Here is a 20487-nt window from a genome sequence, read left to right as displayed (position 1 = left end):
AGCACAGTAACGCTTTTTGATGGAGCAGATTCCCAGATACAGATCTCTGCTTTTCAAAACAGTCACTCCCATTAGCTATGCATTTTTCCCAGCAGTGAACAAGAGCCTGCATGCCACACTGATAACAATCTGCACCAGCAGAGGTGACCCACTGTTGTTGTCACCGCTGCTGAACACACCATCCACTGTTTGGTCTCCATAAACGTTCAGCAAGCATCAATAATGTCAGTGGGTGCCATTTTTTCCTCAAGGAGGAATATAGCGACACACCTCTGCTTCACGTGCACTGCCTTGTCAGACACCATTGCGTAAGACTGCCTCTCTGCTGCCATCTGTCACATGGCAGCAAAGTAACTGAATGTTTTTGGGAAGGTTCAACCTCTACTGCCCTGCCACCAACAGTGTAATAAAACAGTAGACATTACTTATAGAGCAGCTCTCATACTACTATATAGTGTAGGCTTTTTGTGAATATTGAACAATATGTGTATGTCCATGCTTTCCCATATTCATATCGTAAACTTCTTGTTACTTTATAGCTTACCTTTATTTTATTAAAAATAATCTGATTAATATAACAAAAAGAAAATGAACTTCATCTAACATGTATACTGACGGATGTATTCACATATTTGGTTTGAATCACTATAATTAGATATAACATTGTTTAAGAAAAGTACTTTTTTTTTTCAGTTACATATAATCCTTGCATTGACATATAAAATCCAAATGGCTGTGTGACCTAAACTGAAATGATACTATAGTTCTTCACACATAAACTACTTGAAACTGTTTGGCAGTGGCAACTGAGAAAAATAGTTTCTTGTATGCTTAATTGTGTATCTGAAAGCTGTATCTGTTAGATCACCACTGCTAAGGTAATATTATAGCAAATGAGTAATATTATAGCAATCTGCCTGACACTGTAGTCTGAAATAAGGGAGTGAAGAAGAAGAGTTTGAAAAAGGGAATAACTTTTTTTTTTTTTTCTTTTCGTGTTAATACTTAAATTCTCAGAGATCCAGAGAAAGAGACTGTCTGTATCAGCTGGTTTCTGGGGCATTGATTTGGGATGTGGAACAGCTTTATGCCTTTACTACAAATGCGGCAGACCAGCAAACTGAACGTGGTTATATTGTGCTCTATGGAAATGTGTTTATACATGTATTCCAAGTAGATACCTCATTTTTTTTTTCTCCTTGAATGCCATCCTGGGTATAAGGAATTTATCCTGAACTCCGTTCAACTCAAGTATTAAACTTGGGTCATTTCTTCAAATTTCAGAGGGAGATGGAGATTGTTTAGACTAATCTGATTCTTTTTTTCCATGCTGTATTAGAAAATGCTGGTTAGTTCTGTTTGTTGTGGATGCTTGCTCTTGGACCTGAAGCAGTTTCTTTCTCTTGTTTATTTTAATTATATTTGAAAAGAGTAAAAACCTTGCCTTAACTTTTGTTGAATTTGAAGAATGTTGTGGGAATCATCTTGATCACTGGAGCCTTGTAGGTGAAAAAGCTTGAGAGTAATTGCAGGATTCTGTTCAGTCAGGAGATAATTTTAGTTTTCTGAAAAAATAACTTGTTTGCTTTGTTCTGCTGAAAGAAACTGCTTGCTTCATGGTTTGTATGGCTCCAGTGCTGTGATTAGGAATAATTATAAGAAAAGTAATAGAGAAGTGTAGATTAAAAATCCCTTGGCTATCATATAATTTGTTAAAACTCAAATACTTCGAAACACAAATCCTTTGGGATAATGTGTAGGTACTACAGGCCCTTAGCAGCCTCTCCTGCCAAGTGCAGTTCCAGATATTAGAGGAAGAAGGGAAGTGGTAATAAGGTAAAGTAGTTGTGCTTCTCTGATGTTATGTACAGCAATGTTGTTATTCTTACATGATTTCATTTTGATTTGGTAGGATTATCTCATAGTGACACTTAATAGTTTTGCTTATATCAACTATTCTGCTGTGTATTCTTTAATCAGTTGTGGAAAGCAATAATTGAGAAGGGTATTTTAAAGACAATATTGAATAATTCTGAAGAAGTAGATTCTGTAAGTACTATTGCTAAAATACTGTGTAAGTGTGCCTCATTTTTATAATCTCTCCTTTTTCTGAAATGCAGATAATCATACTGGAATTAAAAGCTTAACATGAGCTCATCTTGTACATGCATTTATTGTAAACTACTACTGACCTATATAGGAACAGTGTTTGAATGCTTCATTTTTAAAGCCAATTTTCATAATTAAAAGGGAAAATGGTCTTTTTGTTGACCAGAAAAGGATGTGAGGGGTAAGGAAAGATGAAGGTGTTATCAAGGATACCAAAGTTACTAGTAAAAACAGTATGTGCTTTGTTTTTTAATTTGTGTTGTCTTTGAGATTAACTGTTCAAACAAAAGAAATCCCTCAGAGTATTGTGACTAGCTTGGGAAATTCAGTTGTTACTGTTGGCTTACTCTCAGATGAGAACTACAGTAGTTCTGTATGATAAAGCATTCTCTCTAAATAAACACATATTCTATTTGGTGGCCTATTAAATAGCTGTTGGCCCGTAAATGCAGAGCAGTTTGAGTGTGTGAATGCAGTTAGTAACCACATATAATAAAGGCTATGGACAAATTTAGGAACAAGTGGACTGGCGAGTTTATTTCAAAAAAGGCACTTCTTGCCCGTACATGTAAAGCCTTCTGTCAGAAAAAGACCTCCATTTTTAAGGACATACAGTGAAGACTGTCCTGTCTGATTTATATGAAGAACAAGTATTCTGCAGTCGTCAGTATATAGCTTTTTATGTAATACCTAATTCGTGTCAATATTGTCCCTTATATAAAATCTGTGTGTAAGTAGTTACATTCAGTTTAACTTCAGGTATTCAAAAACAAGCAAAAGTAAAGCTTACATCACAGTTGATTACCACATTCTCTCCCTCTGCTTGGATTTCACAGTAAAATGAGTATTGTGTGTTGCCTTGTTTAAGAAGACCAGCTTCAGCATTTGCACAGCTGTGTGGACATAATCTTCTCCTTTTCATCTTTACATAATACAATTAAAATTATATTCTTCATACTGTTTTCTAGCTCATTGAATATCTTTTTTATTGTATCCAAGTGTGTCAGCACAAAATAGGTGGAATATAATTCCAGACTAGTACGGATATTGTGATTTTATTTTTTATTTTTTGGAGACTGACTGACTAACTGAATGTACACCATAAAGAAACAAAGCAGTAGTTAAACTTTCATTCTCAGAAAATCATGAGCTGCTTGTTCATGGTTTGGCATTTGTTTACAGATTTAATTTTTTATAAATAAAGATTTTACTTATAATTTCTGTGGATTTTTCTTGTTGTTTTTGTTTGTTACAGAATTCACATTTGAAAGATAATGCATTAGAGAGCTGTGATGTCCAGTGTGGGACCAAAGAATGGTTAATTTTTGACATGGATAGTATTTATGTGGAGTTATTTTTCTGCAGATTAGACTGCAGGGTAGTCTTTTGAGCATTTTGATTTTGAATATATTTGTACATTGCTGAGGTAATTAGATGTGGCTGCAAAAGAAATTTTAAGCCAATAAAATATAATATCCAAGGTTTATTGTAAGGTCTTGTGAATACTTTGTTTGATGAAGTAATACATAAATCAGCTGAATTAATAGTAAAAGATGTGCTGGACTGGATGGCATGGCATGTCTTTCATCTTTTTGTCATGCTGGATTTGCAAGAATATGGGAAAGCTTATTTCTTAGCAGAATAGAGTGTGATTTTATAATAAAATATCATTAATTTTCAATTTATTTTCTCTGTAAGTTAAACTTGCTATTGTATCTTTTTACGACTGTTTAAAGGAATAAACATACAGATCCTTAGCAGAAACAGGAGACTAACTATCAAGATGGCAACTTAAGAGAAGTTACAGTAGCTTGATTGTTTAATGAATAAGAGGGAATCTTAAAAATGTACTGCTTCCAACTTGGAGCTTATTAGCGTAGGTTTGTTTATAAAAAAGGATGATTGATGTTCAGAGTGTTTCAGCAGCAAACTTAACAGCCCAGGTGAGCAGGATTTTGGGATCTATATGTCTTAAGAGTTTAAAAAACAAGAAAAAATGCTGATCTTTTACAATTCAGTACGTCAGCTACTGAATTTTTTTTTTTTTTAAGGTTTACACTTAGAGAGATCTAAGATTGCAGATATTACTGTCTCCCTTTAGTCCTCTTGCACACATTTTATGGTTTGCTTTAAAATGAGTGCTGGGAGAGTCTTTAAGAATGCATGACTGCTTTTATCAAATGTCTGATTAGGTAAGCAGGTGATTGCATTTTCTTTTAACGTGTTCCTCGTGTAATGGTTAGACAGTCTCTTGCTTAGCCATCATTTTTTGTTACTTAACCTAGAAAATCTGCTTTATTCTACACAATTGTCTCTCATCATCAGCGTTAATAATCCTCATTGTAAAGCACAGAAGATACCAAGAGAGATTTTTATATCTGGCAAAGGAATCTATTTCAGTGTATTATGATAAACTGTGTGCTTGCAAATGAGAAATTGAAGTCTGTTGTATTTGAAGCCTGACAGAACCCCCTGAAAAACACAGCCAGCAAATTTTGTCATGTGATATTTTTACGTGTGTGTGTGTGTGTGTGTGTGTGTGTATAGATACGGGTGGCATGGTGTCTGTCTTTCATCTTTCTGTCATGCTGGATTTGTGGGAGCGTATATGTACACACTGTGTATCTATTTGTATATAAGCTTCTTGAGGTATATGAGAGATACCTACATACAAGATACCTGTGTTTGTAATCCCATCTTCAGTTATCTATTAACAGTTTTTCCTCTAAGATACCTGAGATTGTATATTTTGCTGGGGATACCTACTGTACCAAATAAACAGGGTTTTCCATTATTTTCCAAAGAGGAGAGTGTTTGTAGCTTCATCTGTCCTTTTCTCTTTTTTCTTGCAGTTTTGGAGAAAAGATTTAGAATATTTCATTAGAATAAATATTAGAATATTTCAGCAAGTCTTGCAGAGATTAAAAAAAAAAGTATGTTGAAGATTGATGCAGAGGTACAGAAGCAAGGTAGTCAGTACACAGAAGAGGAAAAAATGCATGACAAAAGATAATTTCATCAGGAATTCTTACTAGTGAATGGATTGCAGGTACTAAGCAAACTGGTTTAACTGTGAAATGTTTGTATTTGAATCTTTTCGTATATTAAGCATTTCTTTGTGCATACTGTTACAGATTTGAATATGAGCATTGTTTCCAGAGCTATCAATGGAAATCTGATTTCCAATTGGTATGAGGTAATCTGATACATTCACAAAGAGGTGAGGTCATATGACAGCTCTGCAAGTAATGTCTCCTGTATCATTACTGTTGGCCTGTGATGTCAGAGGTGGATGTTGGTGCTAGGGCAGTAGAGGTGTATCTGTTGTAGTTTCCATGAAAATAAATAGGAGGCATTACTTTTGGAGCTACCTACACATAACATAGTAATGTTGTAGTTGCTGAATAAACTAAAAACAATGTAGTAATGTCTGTGCAGTAATTGTACATATGGAGCTTAGCGCTAGGTGTCTGTTAAATGAAGAGCATCTCAGGGATCCTGTGTCAAAACTGTTAGTAACAGTAACTTCAGCAGAAAGTTATAAAACAGTTATAAAACAGAAAGTAATGAAATGGCAGAAAAAAGTGGATACTCACCCAAATGTTCTGAAGCAATTTGAGTTTGAAATTTCTGAACTGTCTACTGTAAGGTTGTTCCTGTTCCACCTTCTGTTCTTCAGTATTTGGGGAGATTGAGGTACGGCCACTTTGGCTTCAAGAAAGGGTGGGTTACAACCTAAGTAATAGGATAAATAATTTCTCGAAGCACTGATTTGATCAAGGTGCTTCAAACCATAGTCATCCAAATGATTGCCCATCTGACATCAGTTGTCATCAATTTGTCGGCCAGTCATTGCTTGTTTATTCATAAAGTTTCTTTATGGTAGGTTCTTGCAGCAATTCATCAAGCCTATCTTCTCAGTCAAATTTGCTTTCATATATTATCTGCAGTATGCCAACCTTGTTGCTTCAGAGTTGGGTACCTATAACCCCTGGTATTCTTCTCCAGCATGTTCACATACTTCTGCCTTCCTTACTTTATTACCCACTAAAGATAAGTATAACAATGCACTTTTAAACAGTAGAATTGCAAATGAAGATAGTTATCTTCTTATTTTTGCTCTTACCAAATTTTTGTGTATATAATCTTCCCTCAAGATCCCTTACTTATTTAGTTCTTCTTGTTATAACAAGCACTTGTGCTTGTCAATGATCAGGATTTATATGATACGTATAAAATAGCCATCAGGCACCGTGGCAGATTTGATCTCACTTTTTAATGAAACATCCTCAGAAAAAGTGCTGATGTACAGACCTGCAAGACTGATGTTTGTAGTGACCATGTTGTTAGGAAACAGATTAAAGAGTAGACTACTTTTGGGCACAGGGCTAACAATGCTGTGTTAAAATGTGGCTTACAGACCTAAATTCTATGAAGGTTTCATTGAGTTGACAGCACTAATGAGTTTGCTTGGATTTCTGAAATGAGTTTAGTAATGTCCCTTCAGCAGAGAAGAACCTAAAATGATTTTGAAAGGTCTTTGACTAGCAGCTGAGTTAAAGATGGAAAATAATGAGTAGAATAAATGGTCCTTTTCTTTCTTCCTTTTTTTTTTTTAAAGATAGCCAGTAGTGACCTACTAAGATGTCTGCTGTGTCCTGTTTTGTTCATCTTAATTTGCAACTTATTTGGGGAAAAATAAAAGGGGGGGGAGACATACAAGTTTGTCAGTATGGTTAAAATTAAAATAAGAGCTTCAGAAGTGGTATTGAGCGAAGAAATATGTGAGAGATAAAATTCAGCTCATTTGGATGCTGAAAGAATTATGTGGGAGTTAGTACCACCAGAGATGAATTTTCAAGATATTAACAGCTGGAAGCTGGGAAGAGGGATATACAAGTTAAATGAACAATTTTATTTAATTTTTTTTACATATTTCTGAGTTTCTAGAGAGATAGGATGATGGCATAGATTGGCATGTGGTCTGACTTGGCATGAAAGGACAGTGTCTGCATTTTTGCTTGTGGTTTGTTTGTTTGTTTGTTTCCTAACAGTGTTGTGCTCTCTTAAGACTGGTAGGAGCAGAGCCTCAGAAGGAGGAGGAAATTTTACTCCCTTCTAGAACTCCTGAACATTATGAAGGAGGGGGGCCTTAAATGGCTCTGGGTGGAATGGAAGGTTGAGGGGGGAAAAAGTAAGGACGTGACAACAGCCTGGAAGTCATGGCTCAAGAAGAGACCCTAAGGGACTGTCACAGAGAGTAGGCAACGAAGAGGTCTGCCAGGCCAGTGATGGGAAGAGTCCTTTCTCAGCGCAGGTAGCAATGTATAGCATGTGCTCTAATTCACATCTGCCCCAGGACGTGGGGAAGTTCTGCTGAGACTCAAGAGTAACTGATGTGTCTTTTCAAGTCATCTTTTTTTTTTTTTTTTTCCATTTAAAGTGGTTAATATTTTTGATGATTGATGTGATGATTTGTGATGTGTGATGTGATGATTTGATGATATTTTGATGATTGATCCCTATTTGGGAGCTCAGTAGAAAGCGTTAATTAGAAGGTCTAACCAGGTCACTGAAAAGTCTGGACATCTTGATAGTAGCACAATCCTTTGTGTGTTATTTCATGGAAAAGGTTTATGTTTGCTACTTGTTTGTGTGTGAAAATTTGCACTTTTAACATTATGTTAGTTGGGACAAAAATGTATGGCAGTTTAACTTTCTAAGTTCTATATGAGGTGACACTAGGATAAATTTTTCATAATAAAAACTGGTAGGTGTGGAGATTCTATTTCCTTTTTTTCCCCCCATATGGTCCAATAGCTTTGTTGTAATTTACAAAACGGTTGCAAGTTGTGATCATCTTGTGAGGTGGATAATTATGCTTCTGTGAGACTATTGAAATATTGCTGTTTCTTCTAATATCTTTTAATCCTAGCATTTTGATCTTTTTCTGTTGTCCTGATTCTTCCTGTATATATGTCTTAGACATTTTTTGAGAAGGATCCTTTTTTACCTCAGTTACAGATGAGACCAAAAAAAAAGCCTTATTTTTCACTTGCTACTAACAGCCGTTAAACATAAATTTTCTCTCCTTAATTAGCCTGTGTGTTAGTAGATAATGAGAATCTTCTAGCATGGTCTTCATTTATTCATTGCCATGCAAATAGTGTTCCTCAGAAAGTGGTGCCTACGTTGAATCTGTCTTCGTCTTGGCATTGTTTCCATGTATCTTCCAGCCAACTCTTAATAAATCAACTTCATTTTGCCAGTGATTTTTTTCCAGCATTGTGGCTGATGTAGCCAAAGTTAAAGCTTTTTGTACATTGTAATTTTGGCTCTTACTAGTTGTTCCTGTAGTACTGTGTCCTCTGTTGACTTTACAGAACGATTCTTCTCCTACCTTCCATTTTTTAAAGTTCGGTTTGACACACGTTTCTTTTAGCACACAGAAGGCTTTGTTTGGATTTCTTTGACAATTCACTGAATTTTCTTATGACTCAGCAGAAACAAATTGCTGTAGACAATAAAGAAAAATATAGAGGAAACTGAAAGTTTTTCAGAATGGCTCTAGTAGTGAACAAGAGCGGCTTGTGTTGTAAATTTCTTGATTTTGAAAAGGACTTCTTAGGAGGCAATTAATGAATCAAAAGCATAGACTGGAGGAATTTCTGTTAAATTCTTGTTTCTATTATTTTTCAGAGGTGGGAATGGTGGAAAGAATCTGACCCTCCAGTCTTCTCTTTGCTTGTAACATAAATCTTGATAGTGAAACAAACTATAAAAGTGTAGTAATTTATAAAATAGGGTTTGTTTTTACTTTTTATAATGAAAAAATACCGCACAAAAGCAGATGTAAAACTTACTTGAGTTTGTGCCTTCAAAAACAAAGGAAATACCATGTTTAAGGTAGATGATGGCACTCTGTACATGCTGTGATACCGTTTTGCATATTCAAAAAAAAAAAAAAAAAAAAAGCCAAAGTTAGCATGCTTCATGCTGGCACTAAGGATGAAAATACACTGTTCTATCAAATTAAGTGTTTTTGAACTCACCTCTGCAAATGAATTCTTTAAACACAGATTTTCATGTATATTAAGGATGTTAAGAGTCAGGAATTTCTCTTGAAAGTTAATTTTTGACAGGAATGCATTCTGCAGGAAAAAAATATATGTTTATCAAAACTGTTCTATTAAAAAATAGATTTTTAACGTACCGTCTTAAAAACAAAGTACATTTATGTCCTCCTTTGTCAGCTGAATTTTTCAGCTGACATACTGCATCTCCTTGATAAGCTGTGGTCCCTCTGAGTGGGCAGCATGCATCATTGGAAGTATCGCAGTCAGACACAGTAGGCAGTGAGTTGAGGATACTGGGATATAGTTTAATGCAAATTCAGAGATACAGCTCTCACTTGGCTCTGTGGCATCTTAAACAGAGCTCAAAACCCTATTATATTTGGCAAAAGTATTTTAATTCAACAATAATGAGTTTTTTGCATTCAGTGTAAATAATGTTTTGTGTTCTAAAATAATGCAGAATTTTAAAACTCACTGCAAGTTAGCAGTCTCTGTAGCTGTGCAGTTGTGCATATATGTACATTTCACTTTACACATATTTAATAAGGGAGAAATTGGGAAATAGAATAGTAGCATGGGATCTGACCGTTTAATAGTCATGTCCTCTTCCAGATGGTGGACCCTGCGGGTATTTGCACATACTTAGAGGTATGTATATACTTTTACTGTTAATAAAACCCTTTTTCTTCTAAGCTTCTTACTTACCCCATTCTGCACAACAGACATCATAAAAATGAACAGAAAGTGATGAGACTTGTTTTTTTCTCTCACTGGTGATATTAGCTTTCCACTTCTTGCCTCAAGTCTGCATTATTAAAAATGTAGAGCTAATAAATGTTGATTTATAGTAAATATAATTTTTATTATTTGCATTAAATAAAAATATTAAAACATACTTGCTTTGTGTAACTGTAGGAATGATCTTACTGTGTATGTGGTAATAGTATGTTTGTCTAGTATGAAAATGTAGTGAGCCGCGAATAGTGTCACTTATAAAGACTGTTCTGATTAATTCTTAGGTGCAGGTCAGCAAAGTACTAGTTACTGTATTTTTGCCTCCTCACATCTTACTTTCATGTTGATAATGCCTCTTTTGAGGCTAAATGTCTAAAGATTTTTATTTCATACTGTGGAGATATTATTGTAACTGCAAGTGCTTTGTTGAAAAGTATAAAGCTCTGTATTCAGCAGTAATATTCCTTGCCTGAACAAATGTCTGTAGAATAGGTGCTAAATTCTGAGGTTCTGTACCTCATGCTGTATCAATCAATACCTTATTTTCTTTTCATCATATTGTTTTCCATTTTATTTCATTATTTCCCTTTCAAACCTGTAAGCGATTGAACTTATCAAGTATTTCAAAGGATAATGTTGCTCATGCTTAGCATAGGGAATACATATATTTCTTTTATTGTTGATGTTTTTCCTCATGTGAGCTTTCTGTTCCTTCTTAAATTAATTCCTTTATCCTAAGGTTGGATTTTTCTCTTGCATAATTTTTGTTCTTGTATCCCATGCATCCATGGTTTTCATAGGAGTGAAGAGTCAGGAGTGACAGCAGCCTTAAAGCACTTAAAGGAAACTGCCACATCAGAATTATGCCACAGGGAAGAAAGATATTGTACCAACTGTACATTTGATATGCAAGGAACAGTGGAATATATAGAGACATCCTCTAAAAATAACAGTAAATGTGAAAATATTGATTACCATTTATTGATCATTTGATAAATTCTAATGTCAGAGAAAGAAACTCCATTAAACTTAACAGGTTTTTACAGATGGAATCAAATAACAATTCTGTGTAAATTTTTTTCGGTGACTGCGCATGTAATGCAGTTAGACGTTTGCAAAGAACTCTTTTATGTTCATGCAAACTGAAAATGCACTGAAATAACTGAAAATGTTATGAGAGTTTGACTTAGTATCTTAGGAAATTCAGACCTTTAAAATATAGGTTTATTCAGATAGTAGAGAAGCTTCAGTGGTATTGTATTGACTTAGATTTGTCATTCTCAGTTTGTTGTTATGTTTTTGATTTAAGCATAGCATTTGCAGTTCTTCCAGAGCCCAAATTGGTTGGAAAACTGAAAAAAAAGTTTATTCTAAAATTTCAGTGAAATAGAGCTGGTGATATTTTATAGTTACGGACTTACCTCAGACAGTGTTCTTTCTGAGCACAAAATAAGATACTTTAGTTAGTCTGACAGCAGACTTGCACTAAAATCTTGATAGACTTCAATGTGTAGTTACAGCAACTGACAGCTCTTGAGCATGGTGGCATCATGTAAATAATTTTCTTTTAGAAAGTGACATCATTTGAAATGAGAATGGACAACATCATTTCACATAACAAATGCTTTATTCTTTCTAAAAGGTTAAAAAATGAGCTTGTTTCACCTCTGTCAGCAGTACTGTCATCGTTGTGATCATTTAGACTTGGTTATAGGGTCAGGCAACCAGAGCAATTGCCTGATACTTCAGCCAATTAGAAGGGCTCCCACCTGGCTTGATTAAGAAACAGTGTAAATCACTGGATTGTTCCGGACTAAAAGATCTTTTCATAATGCTCACTCAGACAATAAGTTCAGCTATGAAGGATCATGTTAGACCTTGAATATTTATAAATAAGTGGAAAATAGTATTCTGATTTCTCCCGTACTGTTATAACATCTTGTGTTTTTGTTGAATTTGGGTGATGGTTTTGCTTTCAGTATGTTATCTCTTTTTCTGCCCTTTGATAACACTTATTGAAACAGTCTGGATTGAACACTAAAAGTCACTTTCAGTTTAAAGTCCAATTGTATGATAAGTTTTCAGTATATTATATTAAAAACATAATTACTATCAGAAATACTCTCATTTAAAAGCACTGATGATTTGATTAAAAATATTTAGTAATTAACTATGCACTATCCCTTCTGTATGGTGTTGAGACAGATGCTCAGTTAGAGTCTGAAATTGTAAACACTGCCCATGTTTTTGTAGTTAAGCCTGTTTTAGTTCTCGAATGTTAGTAATATAGTGGCAGCCATGGTAAACGTAACCTAGACTCATGCTTACTTTTGAAAGATCTAGTAAATTCCAAAACATCTTTGCTTAGTCTTCCAGCTGATATTGATCTATGAATGTCTCTGGCCTCCTGCTCGCAGTGTTTTCATACATGCAGGTCACGCTAAACGTAATGCCTTCTTTTTATTTCCATGGAAACTACAACAGATACAAAGAGTACAGTAACACTGCTTCATAGAGCAAATTCTCAGCTACAACACACTGTTTTTCAGTGTGGTCACCAACTTTAGCTGTGCATTTTCACCAGCAATGAAGAGAAGCTCTTCATTTAATGATGTGACAGCTGTGCTGTGCACTGCTGTCTAGAATATGACTCATCTTTCCTGTCTCTGTCTCCACTGCTTGAAACACACCAGCCACCACCTCACTATGCTCTCAATGTTTGGTCTCTATAAACATTCACCAAGCATCAAAGAATGTCAGTTGGTGCCATTTCTTCCTCGTGAGGGATTTCAGTGATGCAGCTTTGCTTCAAACGCGCTTCCCTGTCAGGTGCCATTGTGTCAGACTGCCCCTCTGCTGCCATCTGTCACATGGCAACACCATGGAACAGAATTTTGGCTGGAAGGTTCAACCTCTACTGCCATACCACCAACATCTGCTTCTGACATTGCGGACCAGTGTCATGAAATAGGAGGCATTACCGTTGGAGCAGCCCTTGTATTTAAGTTTAGTCACGATTTTCAATCATCTGGACATTCTCTGAATACATAAAACCTTATGAAAAGTGAATATGAGTCATAAAGCTTATTCTGTCTGAAAGGGATGGGGAAGGGATGGAAGCAAGTGTTGTGTACAGAGACCAAAGCTATCTGCTTGGACTGAATTGTTGTAAATGCTCCTCTTCGTGCCAAAGAGAGGTGTAGATAACCAGAACATTTTTGCACAGATACTATCTCTTAAAATATTTCCAAATACAAGTATTAATACAGTTCTCCAAAATTAAACACACTGCTAAATTTTAACTTGCTGGAATTTGAAATCTGCCATTATTAGCGTTGCTTCTCTGTGTTTCCTTTCTTTATTAGTAGTTTGAGTTAATTTGCAGCCCTTAAGCAATTCTGTTTGCTTTGCTACCTACCTGGGTGCTTGTACTGTTAAGGTACTTGTCACTAACTTTCAAGTTACCTATTGACCCATCTGATCTTTTTTATTTAATTAGCTATGAATCAGTTGTAAACTCAAGATGATATTAATAGAGCAGTACCACCCCCCTCCCCCCACATTCAGAAAATTTTGTTTCTTCACAATCTCTGGACTATGAAGACAGAAACCTTTTTAAATGATGGTGAGTTTGAAGGAGGAGCATCTCCATTTCCAGAAACATTCATATAATTCTCCAGTATGAATAGGTTTTATTTAAATACTGTTGTAGCAATTCAACTTTCAGTTTTTTGTATGTTGTGACCAAGTTTGAAATTGACATAGATAGTCAATAGATAGTCTTGTAACAGTATTGATTATTCAGCAATGATAGTACAGAAAAGAGATGGTGGAACACTTTACCTATTAACTAGAAAAAAATGCATGAGATGTTAGAAAAAAAATTATGTGGAAGAATAATGTAAAAACTTCAAGTCGCAATCTAAACTAATGAGTGGCAGCAGAGAAAATTGAGTAAGGGGAACCAGCATATTGATTTTGACAATGCCACATATGTGGGCATAGTAGTCCTTGGCCACCCAAGGCTACGCCCTGCAGTCACATGATCTGGAGATAGAGGACAAAGTGATCTTAATTCCACGTAGCTCTTTATATTGGCTCTTGAAGCAAGAATAGTTACTGCATAGGAAAGCATTGTAAACATAGGACCTCTGAAATAGCAGAAACATACAGAAGTGAGAAAGGCTTCTGACAAGGGAGTGGGAAAAAGGGTTGAATGTTTGTGTTGTGGGGTTTTTTGTTTTTTGTTTTGTTTTGGTTTTTTTTGCCCTGCAGAAGGTGCTGTTCTCAGAGAAAAGGGACTCATTAGTTAGTTCTAAATTTATCTTAGTTGACAAGTCTTTCAGAAGCCTGAAAAACTCCTGAGACTATTTCACATACCCACACTGTCCTTTTAGGCTTTTAAGCTGTCTGTTGTCTGCAGATGTTATCCATCCTTGTGTCAGATCATGTAGGAGCCCTTAGCTGAAAAACACTGTATTACTTGTTTGTCTGACTTTACTGTTATGTATAGAGATATCTGGGCCTTATGGCTAATGAAGACACTCTTAAAAGACAAGCACAGTGGAGATCATTTTCAAGAGCAATAATTTTATCGCACTAGATGCAATCTTGAAGGGTATGCCTGTATTAACAGGTAGTGCGCTGTAGATAGATTACATTGAGGACTCAATGTGCATACTGTGTACTTGTCAGGAGATTTTTTGTTTAGACTAGTTGCACCTTGGTCCCATGGAGTGAATGCCCGTTAGCAGTCTTGAGTATAACTGCTGGCATTGTTTGGTCTGAAAGAAAATTAGTTCATACTGAGACCATTCTGCATTGTCAACCGAAGTGTAGTGAGTGGGGGCAGCTGGGAGGCTGGCTTCAAACTGACCTGAAAAAAAAACATCTGATACGGGCATGCACCTTGACCTTGCGAGCTGGGCAGATGTCTACACTGGGAAATTTGTCCTCAGTTCACCTCCAGAATTACATCTAAAAAGACAGAGAAGACATAGTTCATGAATATGTGCTTCAGTATTCCTCTGCCTACAGTACTGGTATGTAATTAGGCAGTGGTTGTTCACAAGACTGAGTGTCCTTGTAACATTTGCTCTTTAGGCTAGTATTTGGAGATTATATTCACAGAACCACTTACAGTATGTGACTCAAAATCCTTTTACTTCCTTTTTGTTTTTAATGGAGAACAACAGTTTGAGTATGGAAAAGCAGAGCATATTATGTCTGTTTAAAATAAAGAGTACCTTGACTTCTTGTAGATGCTCTTTTTGTTGCTTTTGAAGGGAGTAAAATGCCCTTACAAGGTAGCTTCTGTACAAATTGCTGGAATGGTTAATATTGGTGATAAGGAATGCTGCATTCTAAAAAGAGCAAAACAGTGATATGGACATTTTTAAATGTATTTAAAAATCATTAGTTTTCAGGTATTACCAGAAGAAATGCAACTCTAGGTGTAGAATCTTGTGTGTAAAAAGTAAGCAGTACCTTTAATTTATTAAGAATTTTTATTTCCTGACTATTGCTGCTTCTAAAAATATTTTATATGTCATAATAGAGGGTAAAGAAAAGTAATGTCAGTAAGGGCTTTTTGCTTTATCACTGGTCTGTTTAATTTATTTTTGCTATGAATGTATCCATCACTGTGATATGGAACAGTCATTCGCTAGCTGACATTTAATTTTCTACCTGAATTTAGGCCACTGAGCATTAGGGACCCAGGGGCTTACAGAACCCCTTTAGTGCAGTAATCATTTACTTGGAAGCTTTTTGTGCATTAGAAATATGTTCTTTCAGCTGTATAATTCTATCCTATGTAGTTTCAATAACATACGAGGGTGTTTCTGTCTTCAAAGTTTCAGCTGCATAAAGGAGTCCCAAAGAGTAAGCCAAATGGAACAACACCATGAGGGAAACGTAATCCTTTTCCTCTTAGATCTGCTGATGGTAGTACTGGTGGTGTTAATAATAACATTAATAAGAACAGTGATGACTATCCCTGCTGGTTTATGCTGCTGTTAAGTTCCTCTACTGATATCTTAAAGGTTTGAAAAATATGGTATTCAAAATACTGTAGTAACTTTTAGTTAGGTACCAAAATTTTATTTTTCTCAGACTAACTTTAGGTACACAGGTGAAGAAATTTGACTAATTTCTCTGTGTTCCTACTTCTTCATCTATAAATTAGAGATAAATGGTATTCACTTTGAGGAACACTTTTAAATAAGCTGATAGATGCACTACCAGACAGGCAATTCTTTACATTGTGACATAGTTTGGGGAAATACTGCAGATTTTATTTGATAGAAGTTGAAGTTATATTCACTTCTCACATGAAATAAAGCTTATACCAGTGTCTCAGTAGCTGTTACACAAGCGTGCACTTGAGGGCAGGTTATGTGTATTCACTTTGTGCCTTATTACTCTAAGGGTCTCTTAATTTCTTGCAGGAGGTGCTGAAACAGCTACAAGGAAGTATTGAAGATGAGGCAATAGCATCATCTGGACAAATTGACTTACTGGAACGACTTAAAGGTAAATTTAAAATTATATTTCAAGTAGGTTCATTTGTTTCTCTCTTTTTTTTTTTTCTTTTTTATTTCAAGATAGTATTTTCTAACTTAGTTCCATCTTCTTTCCAGTGCTGACTCTGGCAGTTTGGCGTAGTCTCACTGTCTGTTATTTTTTTCTGAGCATTTTCAAGACGTGTTTTCAAAAAGATCATGTTTCCGAGTTGCTTTTGTGCTTCTGCTACTGTTACCCTGGGAGTTACAGAATCATTGAATGGTTTGGGTTGGAAGGGAGCTTTAAGATCATCTAGTTCCAACCCCCCTGCCCAGCGGGGACACCTCCGAGTAGACCAGGTTGCTCAAAGACCCATCCAGCCTGGCCTTGAACACCTCCACGGAGGGAGCATACACAGCTTCTCTGGGAAACCTGTTTCAGTGTCTCACCACCCTCACAGTGAAGAATTTCTTCCTAATATCTAGTCTAAATCTACCTTGTTCCAGCTTATAAAGCTATTTTCCCCTTCTAAAAAGTTCCTCTCCAGCTTTCCTGTAGGCCCCCTTCAGGTACTAGAAGGCCTTTGTATGGTCCCCCCAGAGCCTTCTATTCTCTAGGCTGAAGAGCCCCAGCTCTCTCAGTCTTTCCCCAAAGGGGAGGTACTCCAGCCCTCTGATAATCTTCATGGACCTCCTCTGGACCTGCTCCAAGAGATCAAAGTCCTTCTTATGTTGGGAGCCCAACACAACTGGATGCAGTACTCCAGGTGGGATCTCAGGAGAGCAGAGTAGAGGGGCGGAACCACCTCCCTTGACCTGTTGGTCAAGCTTCTCTTGATGCAACCCAGGATATGGTTTGCCTCCTGGTCGGCAAGCACACATTGCAGGCTCATATTGAATCTTTCATCAACTTACTCTCCCAAATGCTTCTCCTCAGGGTTGCTCTCAAGATATTCTCTGCCCAGCCTATATCTGTGCTTTGGATTACCCCGACCCAGATGCAGGACCTTTCACTTGCCCTTGCTGAACTATATGAGGTTGGCATGGGCCCAGCTCTCAAGCCTGTTCAGGTCCCTCTAGATGGTGTCTCTTCCTTCTGTATATCTAGTACCTCTTACATATGAATTAATTGGATAAACCTTCCACTTCATTCAGTTCTCTGGGAAAACAAACAAACAAACAAACAAAAACACATAAGAAATTGTTTAAATTAAGGATGGATTGAGTCACAGATTTTCTGAGCTTACTTGTGTGCCCTGTCCTCTCTGTGTCATATTACTGGAACTGTGTCTGTCATGCTGGAAGTTGATCCCCTCTTCCCTCAAGTGTGTGATGCAATGTGCACCATCCCATATAATACTTCCAGAGCAAATCCAGATCAGTAACTTTCTGTGTATACCCATTATCCTTACAGCTGGAACAGAAATATCATAGAGGAAGCCTACATTTAAGGGCCTTGTTGTGAACAGACTTGTCATCATCTGTGTGATAGTGAAGCATCTGCAGAATCCCTGAGAAAAAGACTTTAGGAAGTAGGCTACAAGAGCAATTCATAAGACATTTTTAATAACATTTTTACAAAGTTCTACCCATTCCTTAATTCGTCTGGGAAAAAGGTAGGCAGACTGGTGTGGGGACACTGTTTCTAATTGGCAGAACTGTAGTTTTGCCATCTGCTCAGGGACTACTGTTCTCTCAAATGTACAATCAATACTGGATTTGTTTGCCTTGTTCTTTTGTAGTTCCCAATGCAAAATGTTCAGAATGCTTCCATCAAAGAAACATGGATTTATACATGAAAGATGTTTCAAATGTGCTGCTAAACTTCATCTCTGAAAATGTTTGCTTTCTGTTACCCAGAACTGAACCTGGAGAGTACCAGCTTTCCTGGAGTGAAGTTAAGGCAAAAGGTGTCTGTGCGCTCATATGGGAGCCGGGAAGGGTCTGTGTCAAGCCGTTCAGGAGAGTGCAGTCCTGTTCCCATGGGATCATTTCCAAGAAGAGGATTTATGAATGGAAGCAGAGAAAGCACTGGTTATTTAGAAGAGCTAGAAAAAGAGAGGTATATTTATTAATCTGTTCATCCAGTACATGGTTACTTTTAATTTCATTAGGAAAAGTTTAGTGGCACAGTTAATATTTAGCCATAAGATTTTTAATCATAAAGCTATATTTCCTGTAACAAGTAAGGAAACGAGGAGCTTGCATTATATTTAGATTAAAAAAAAAAAAAAAAAAGAAGTCTTAAAACACATAAAACACATTCTGCCGCTTCTTGCACATTGTGGTTACTGTTCATTGGCTGAAGGTTAATTTATGTTGATCAGAAGATGGTTAGCATTTTAAAAAGATTGAGGTATCATGGCATCTCCTACCCATTTGTATCTCCTCACCATTACTGGTAAGTTGGTAAGTTGAAACTGACGATGTGATGGTGCACTTTCTTTCTATGTTTTGCAAATTGTTATGGCAACCATGGCTGGTTGATCAGTTGTTTACTATTAGTAGACATTTACATATGGATTCTTGTCTCTTAACAAAGTTGACAGCTATACATATTTATTCAGTCTTTGGGATTTTGTTCTCATATGGTGTTCTTGCATGTTGGCAAAACCGTGGAATTTCTTTTCCTGGAAGGCAGAGATAACCACTTAACAAGAAGAACAGCACAGGCATAATGCAAAGTTGTAGCACATTATCAATCACTTTTGAAGGAAATGTAAGAGATAGGTAGCTGTTTCCATTGAAGACATCTTTGTACCTTAGAATGAAGCTGTCTGAAATCCCAGATGTTTTTAGAGGTGCACTTAAGGGTTTTCTAAAGATTTGGTCATTGCAAGTTGCTTAATTGATAGGATGTAATTCTGTGGGGCTGAAGCAACACTATATTTTAATGCCTAGTAGTTTTAACAAGCAAAAAATATATATTATTTGGAACTGTAATACAAAAATTTGTTGGGAAGTAAATTGTGGGGCAGCAGCCTAGAACTCCTGCTTTAAATGGCCTTTCCTCATGTTGAGGAAAGCTTTTGTGCTTTAAATACTATTTTTAGGTCCCTTTCATTTGCTGAGATGAAAGTAACTTTCTGTGGATCCATAGTGAGTCTTCTCTATCAGCACTTCTGTTTATCTCAGATTTTACTCACTGGTCATGTTTGTTTCCTCTCCAAACTGCGGACTCCTGAAAAGCTGTACAGAAAAATGTGGGAATCCAGGAATCTCTTCTCATTTGCTTACCTCAGTCTTAAAGAATCTAACATATCTGCCATTTGAACTTATGACTGTTCCCTCTTAAGTTTTTCCATTCATACAGCTTGTTATCCTAGTCTCTAGGATTAGTCTCTATTGGTAGTAGAGCTCTCCACGTGTCATATTTCACAAAGACAGGGCACTCCTGTTTCTTATCCAAACTCAGAACCTAGCAGTAGTTCATGATCCACCATAACAAAATATTGTACATATTCCAGTGCTGTTTTTTACCACGTATGGTACTGAAATCATTAAAGTGTAGTTGGGGCTTTCAGTTACAAGTCAAGTCATCAGACTCCAGGTCAATCAGTGAAGGGACCATTAATTTAGAGCAACTGGAGTTTAGGTCGGTTGCTACAATATGTGTGGTTTATGATGTAATCTATGTAATCTTTTACTACAATTATCGATTCTAAGGTGATACTTCTTTGGACATGTTTGTTCAGCAATAATGTGCAGAGTGACCTGGTCTTTTTTTTTCCAAATAATGCTGGAAAAAAAGGAGGAAAAGGGCTATTTTAATTTCAGTTAAGTTCAGACAGTGTTACATTCACAACTGGGGGAGTAAAGATTAGTACCACTGAGAAGATGTTCTTCTGTAGAGGCATGACTAGGTAACATCTGGCTTCATTTATTACTGAAATAATAATCAGTACTGCCCAGTTCCTTATGCTGTTTTATGGGACGTGTAGAAATGCTTAAGGTGTTGACCTGGGCCCTGAGTAATCAGAAGAATCAGAATTTAGGGTGGACAATATAGGACTATGCATCTGAAAGCGGTAGAAAGGAATTAACCACTTATTTTTCTGTGCTTT

The 20487-nt window shown here is 36.4% G+C and overlaps 1 protein-coding gene across 17 annotated transcripts in view; it reads left to right on the top strand.

The window, feature by feature from the left end:
• APC (APC, WNT signaling pathway regulator) overlaps positions 1–20487 on the top strand; it is a 93058-nt gene that overhangs the window by 33816 nt on the left and 38755 nt on the right. For 8 of the 17 annotated variants that reach the window (XM_046905988.1, XM_046905986.1, XM_046905985.1 and 5 more), the window contains exons 3-5: positions 9798–9833; positions 16370–16454; positions 18284–18485. In XM_046905988.1, coding sequence (XP_046761944.1) covers positions 9798–9833; positions 16370–16454; positions 18284–18485 — 323 coding nt within the window. Of the gene's footprint in view, positions 1–4961; positions 7427–9781; positions 9834–16369; positions 16455–18283; positions 18486–20487 lie in introns of all 17 variants that reach the window. The other 9 variants (XM_046905989.1, XM_040655703.2, XM_040655705.2 and 6 more) reach the window with 4 other exon arrangements.

Source organism: Gallus gallus, chromosome Z, assembly GCF_016699485.2.
Source record: "Gallus gallus isolate bGalGal1 chromosome Z, bGalGal1.mat.broiler.GRCg7b, whole genome shotgun sequence".
Taxonomy (NCBI): domain Eukaryota; kingdom Metazoa; phylum Chordata; class Aves; order Galliformes; family Phasianidae; genus Gallus; species Gallus gallus.
The sequence above is the reverse complement of the archived record's forward strand: the minus strand, read 5'-3'. Positions and strand labels throughout refer to the sequence as shown.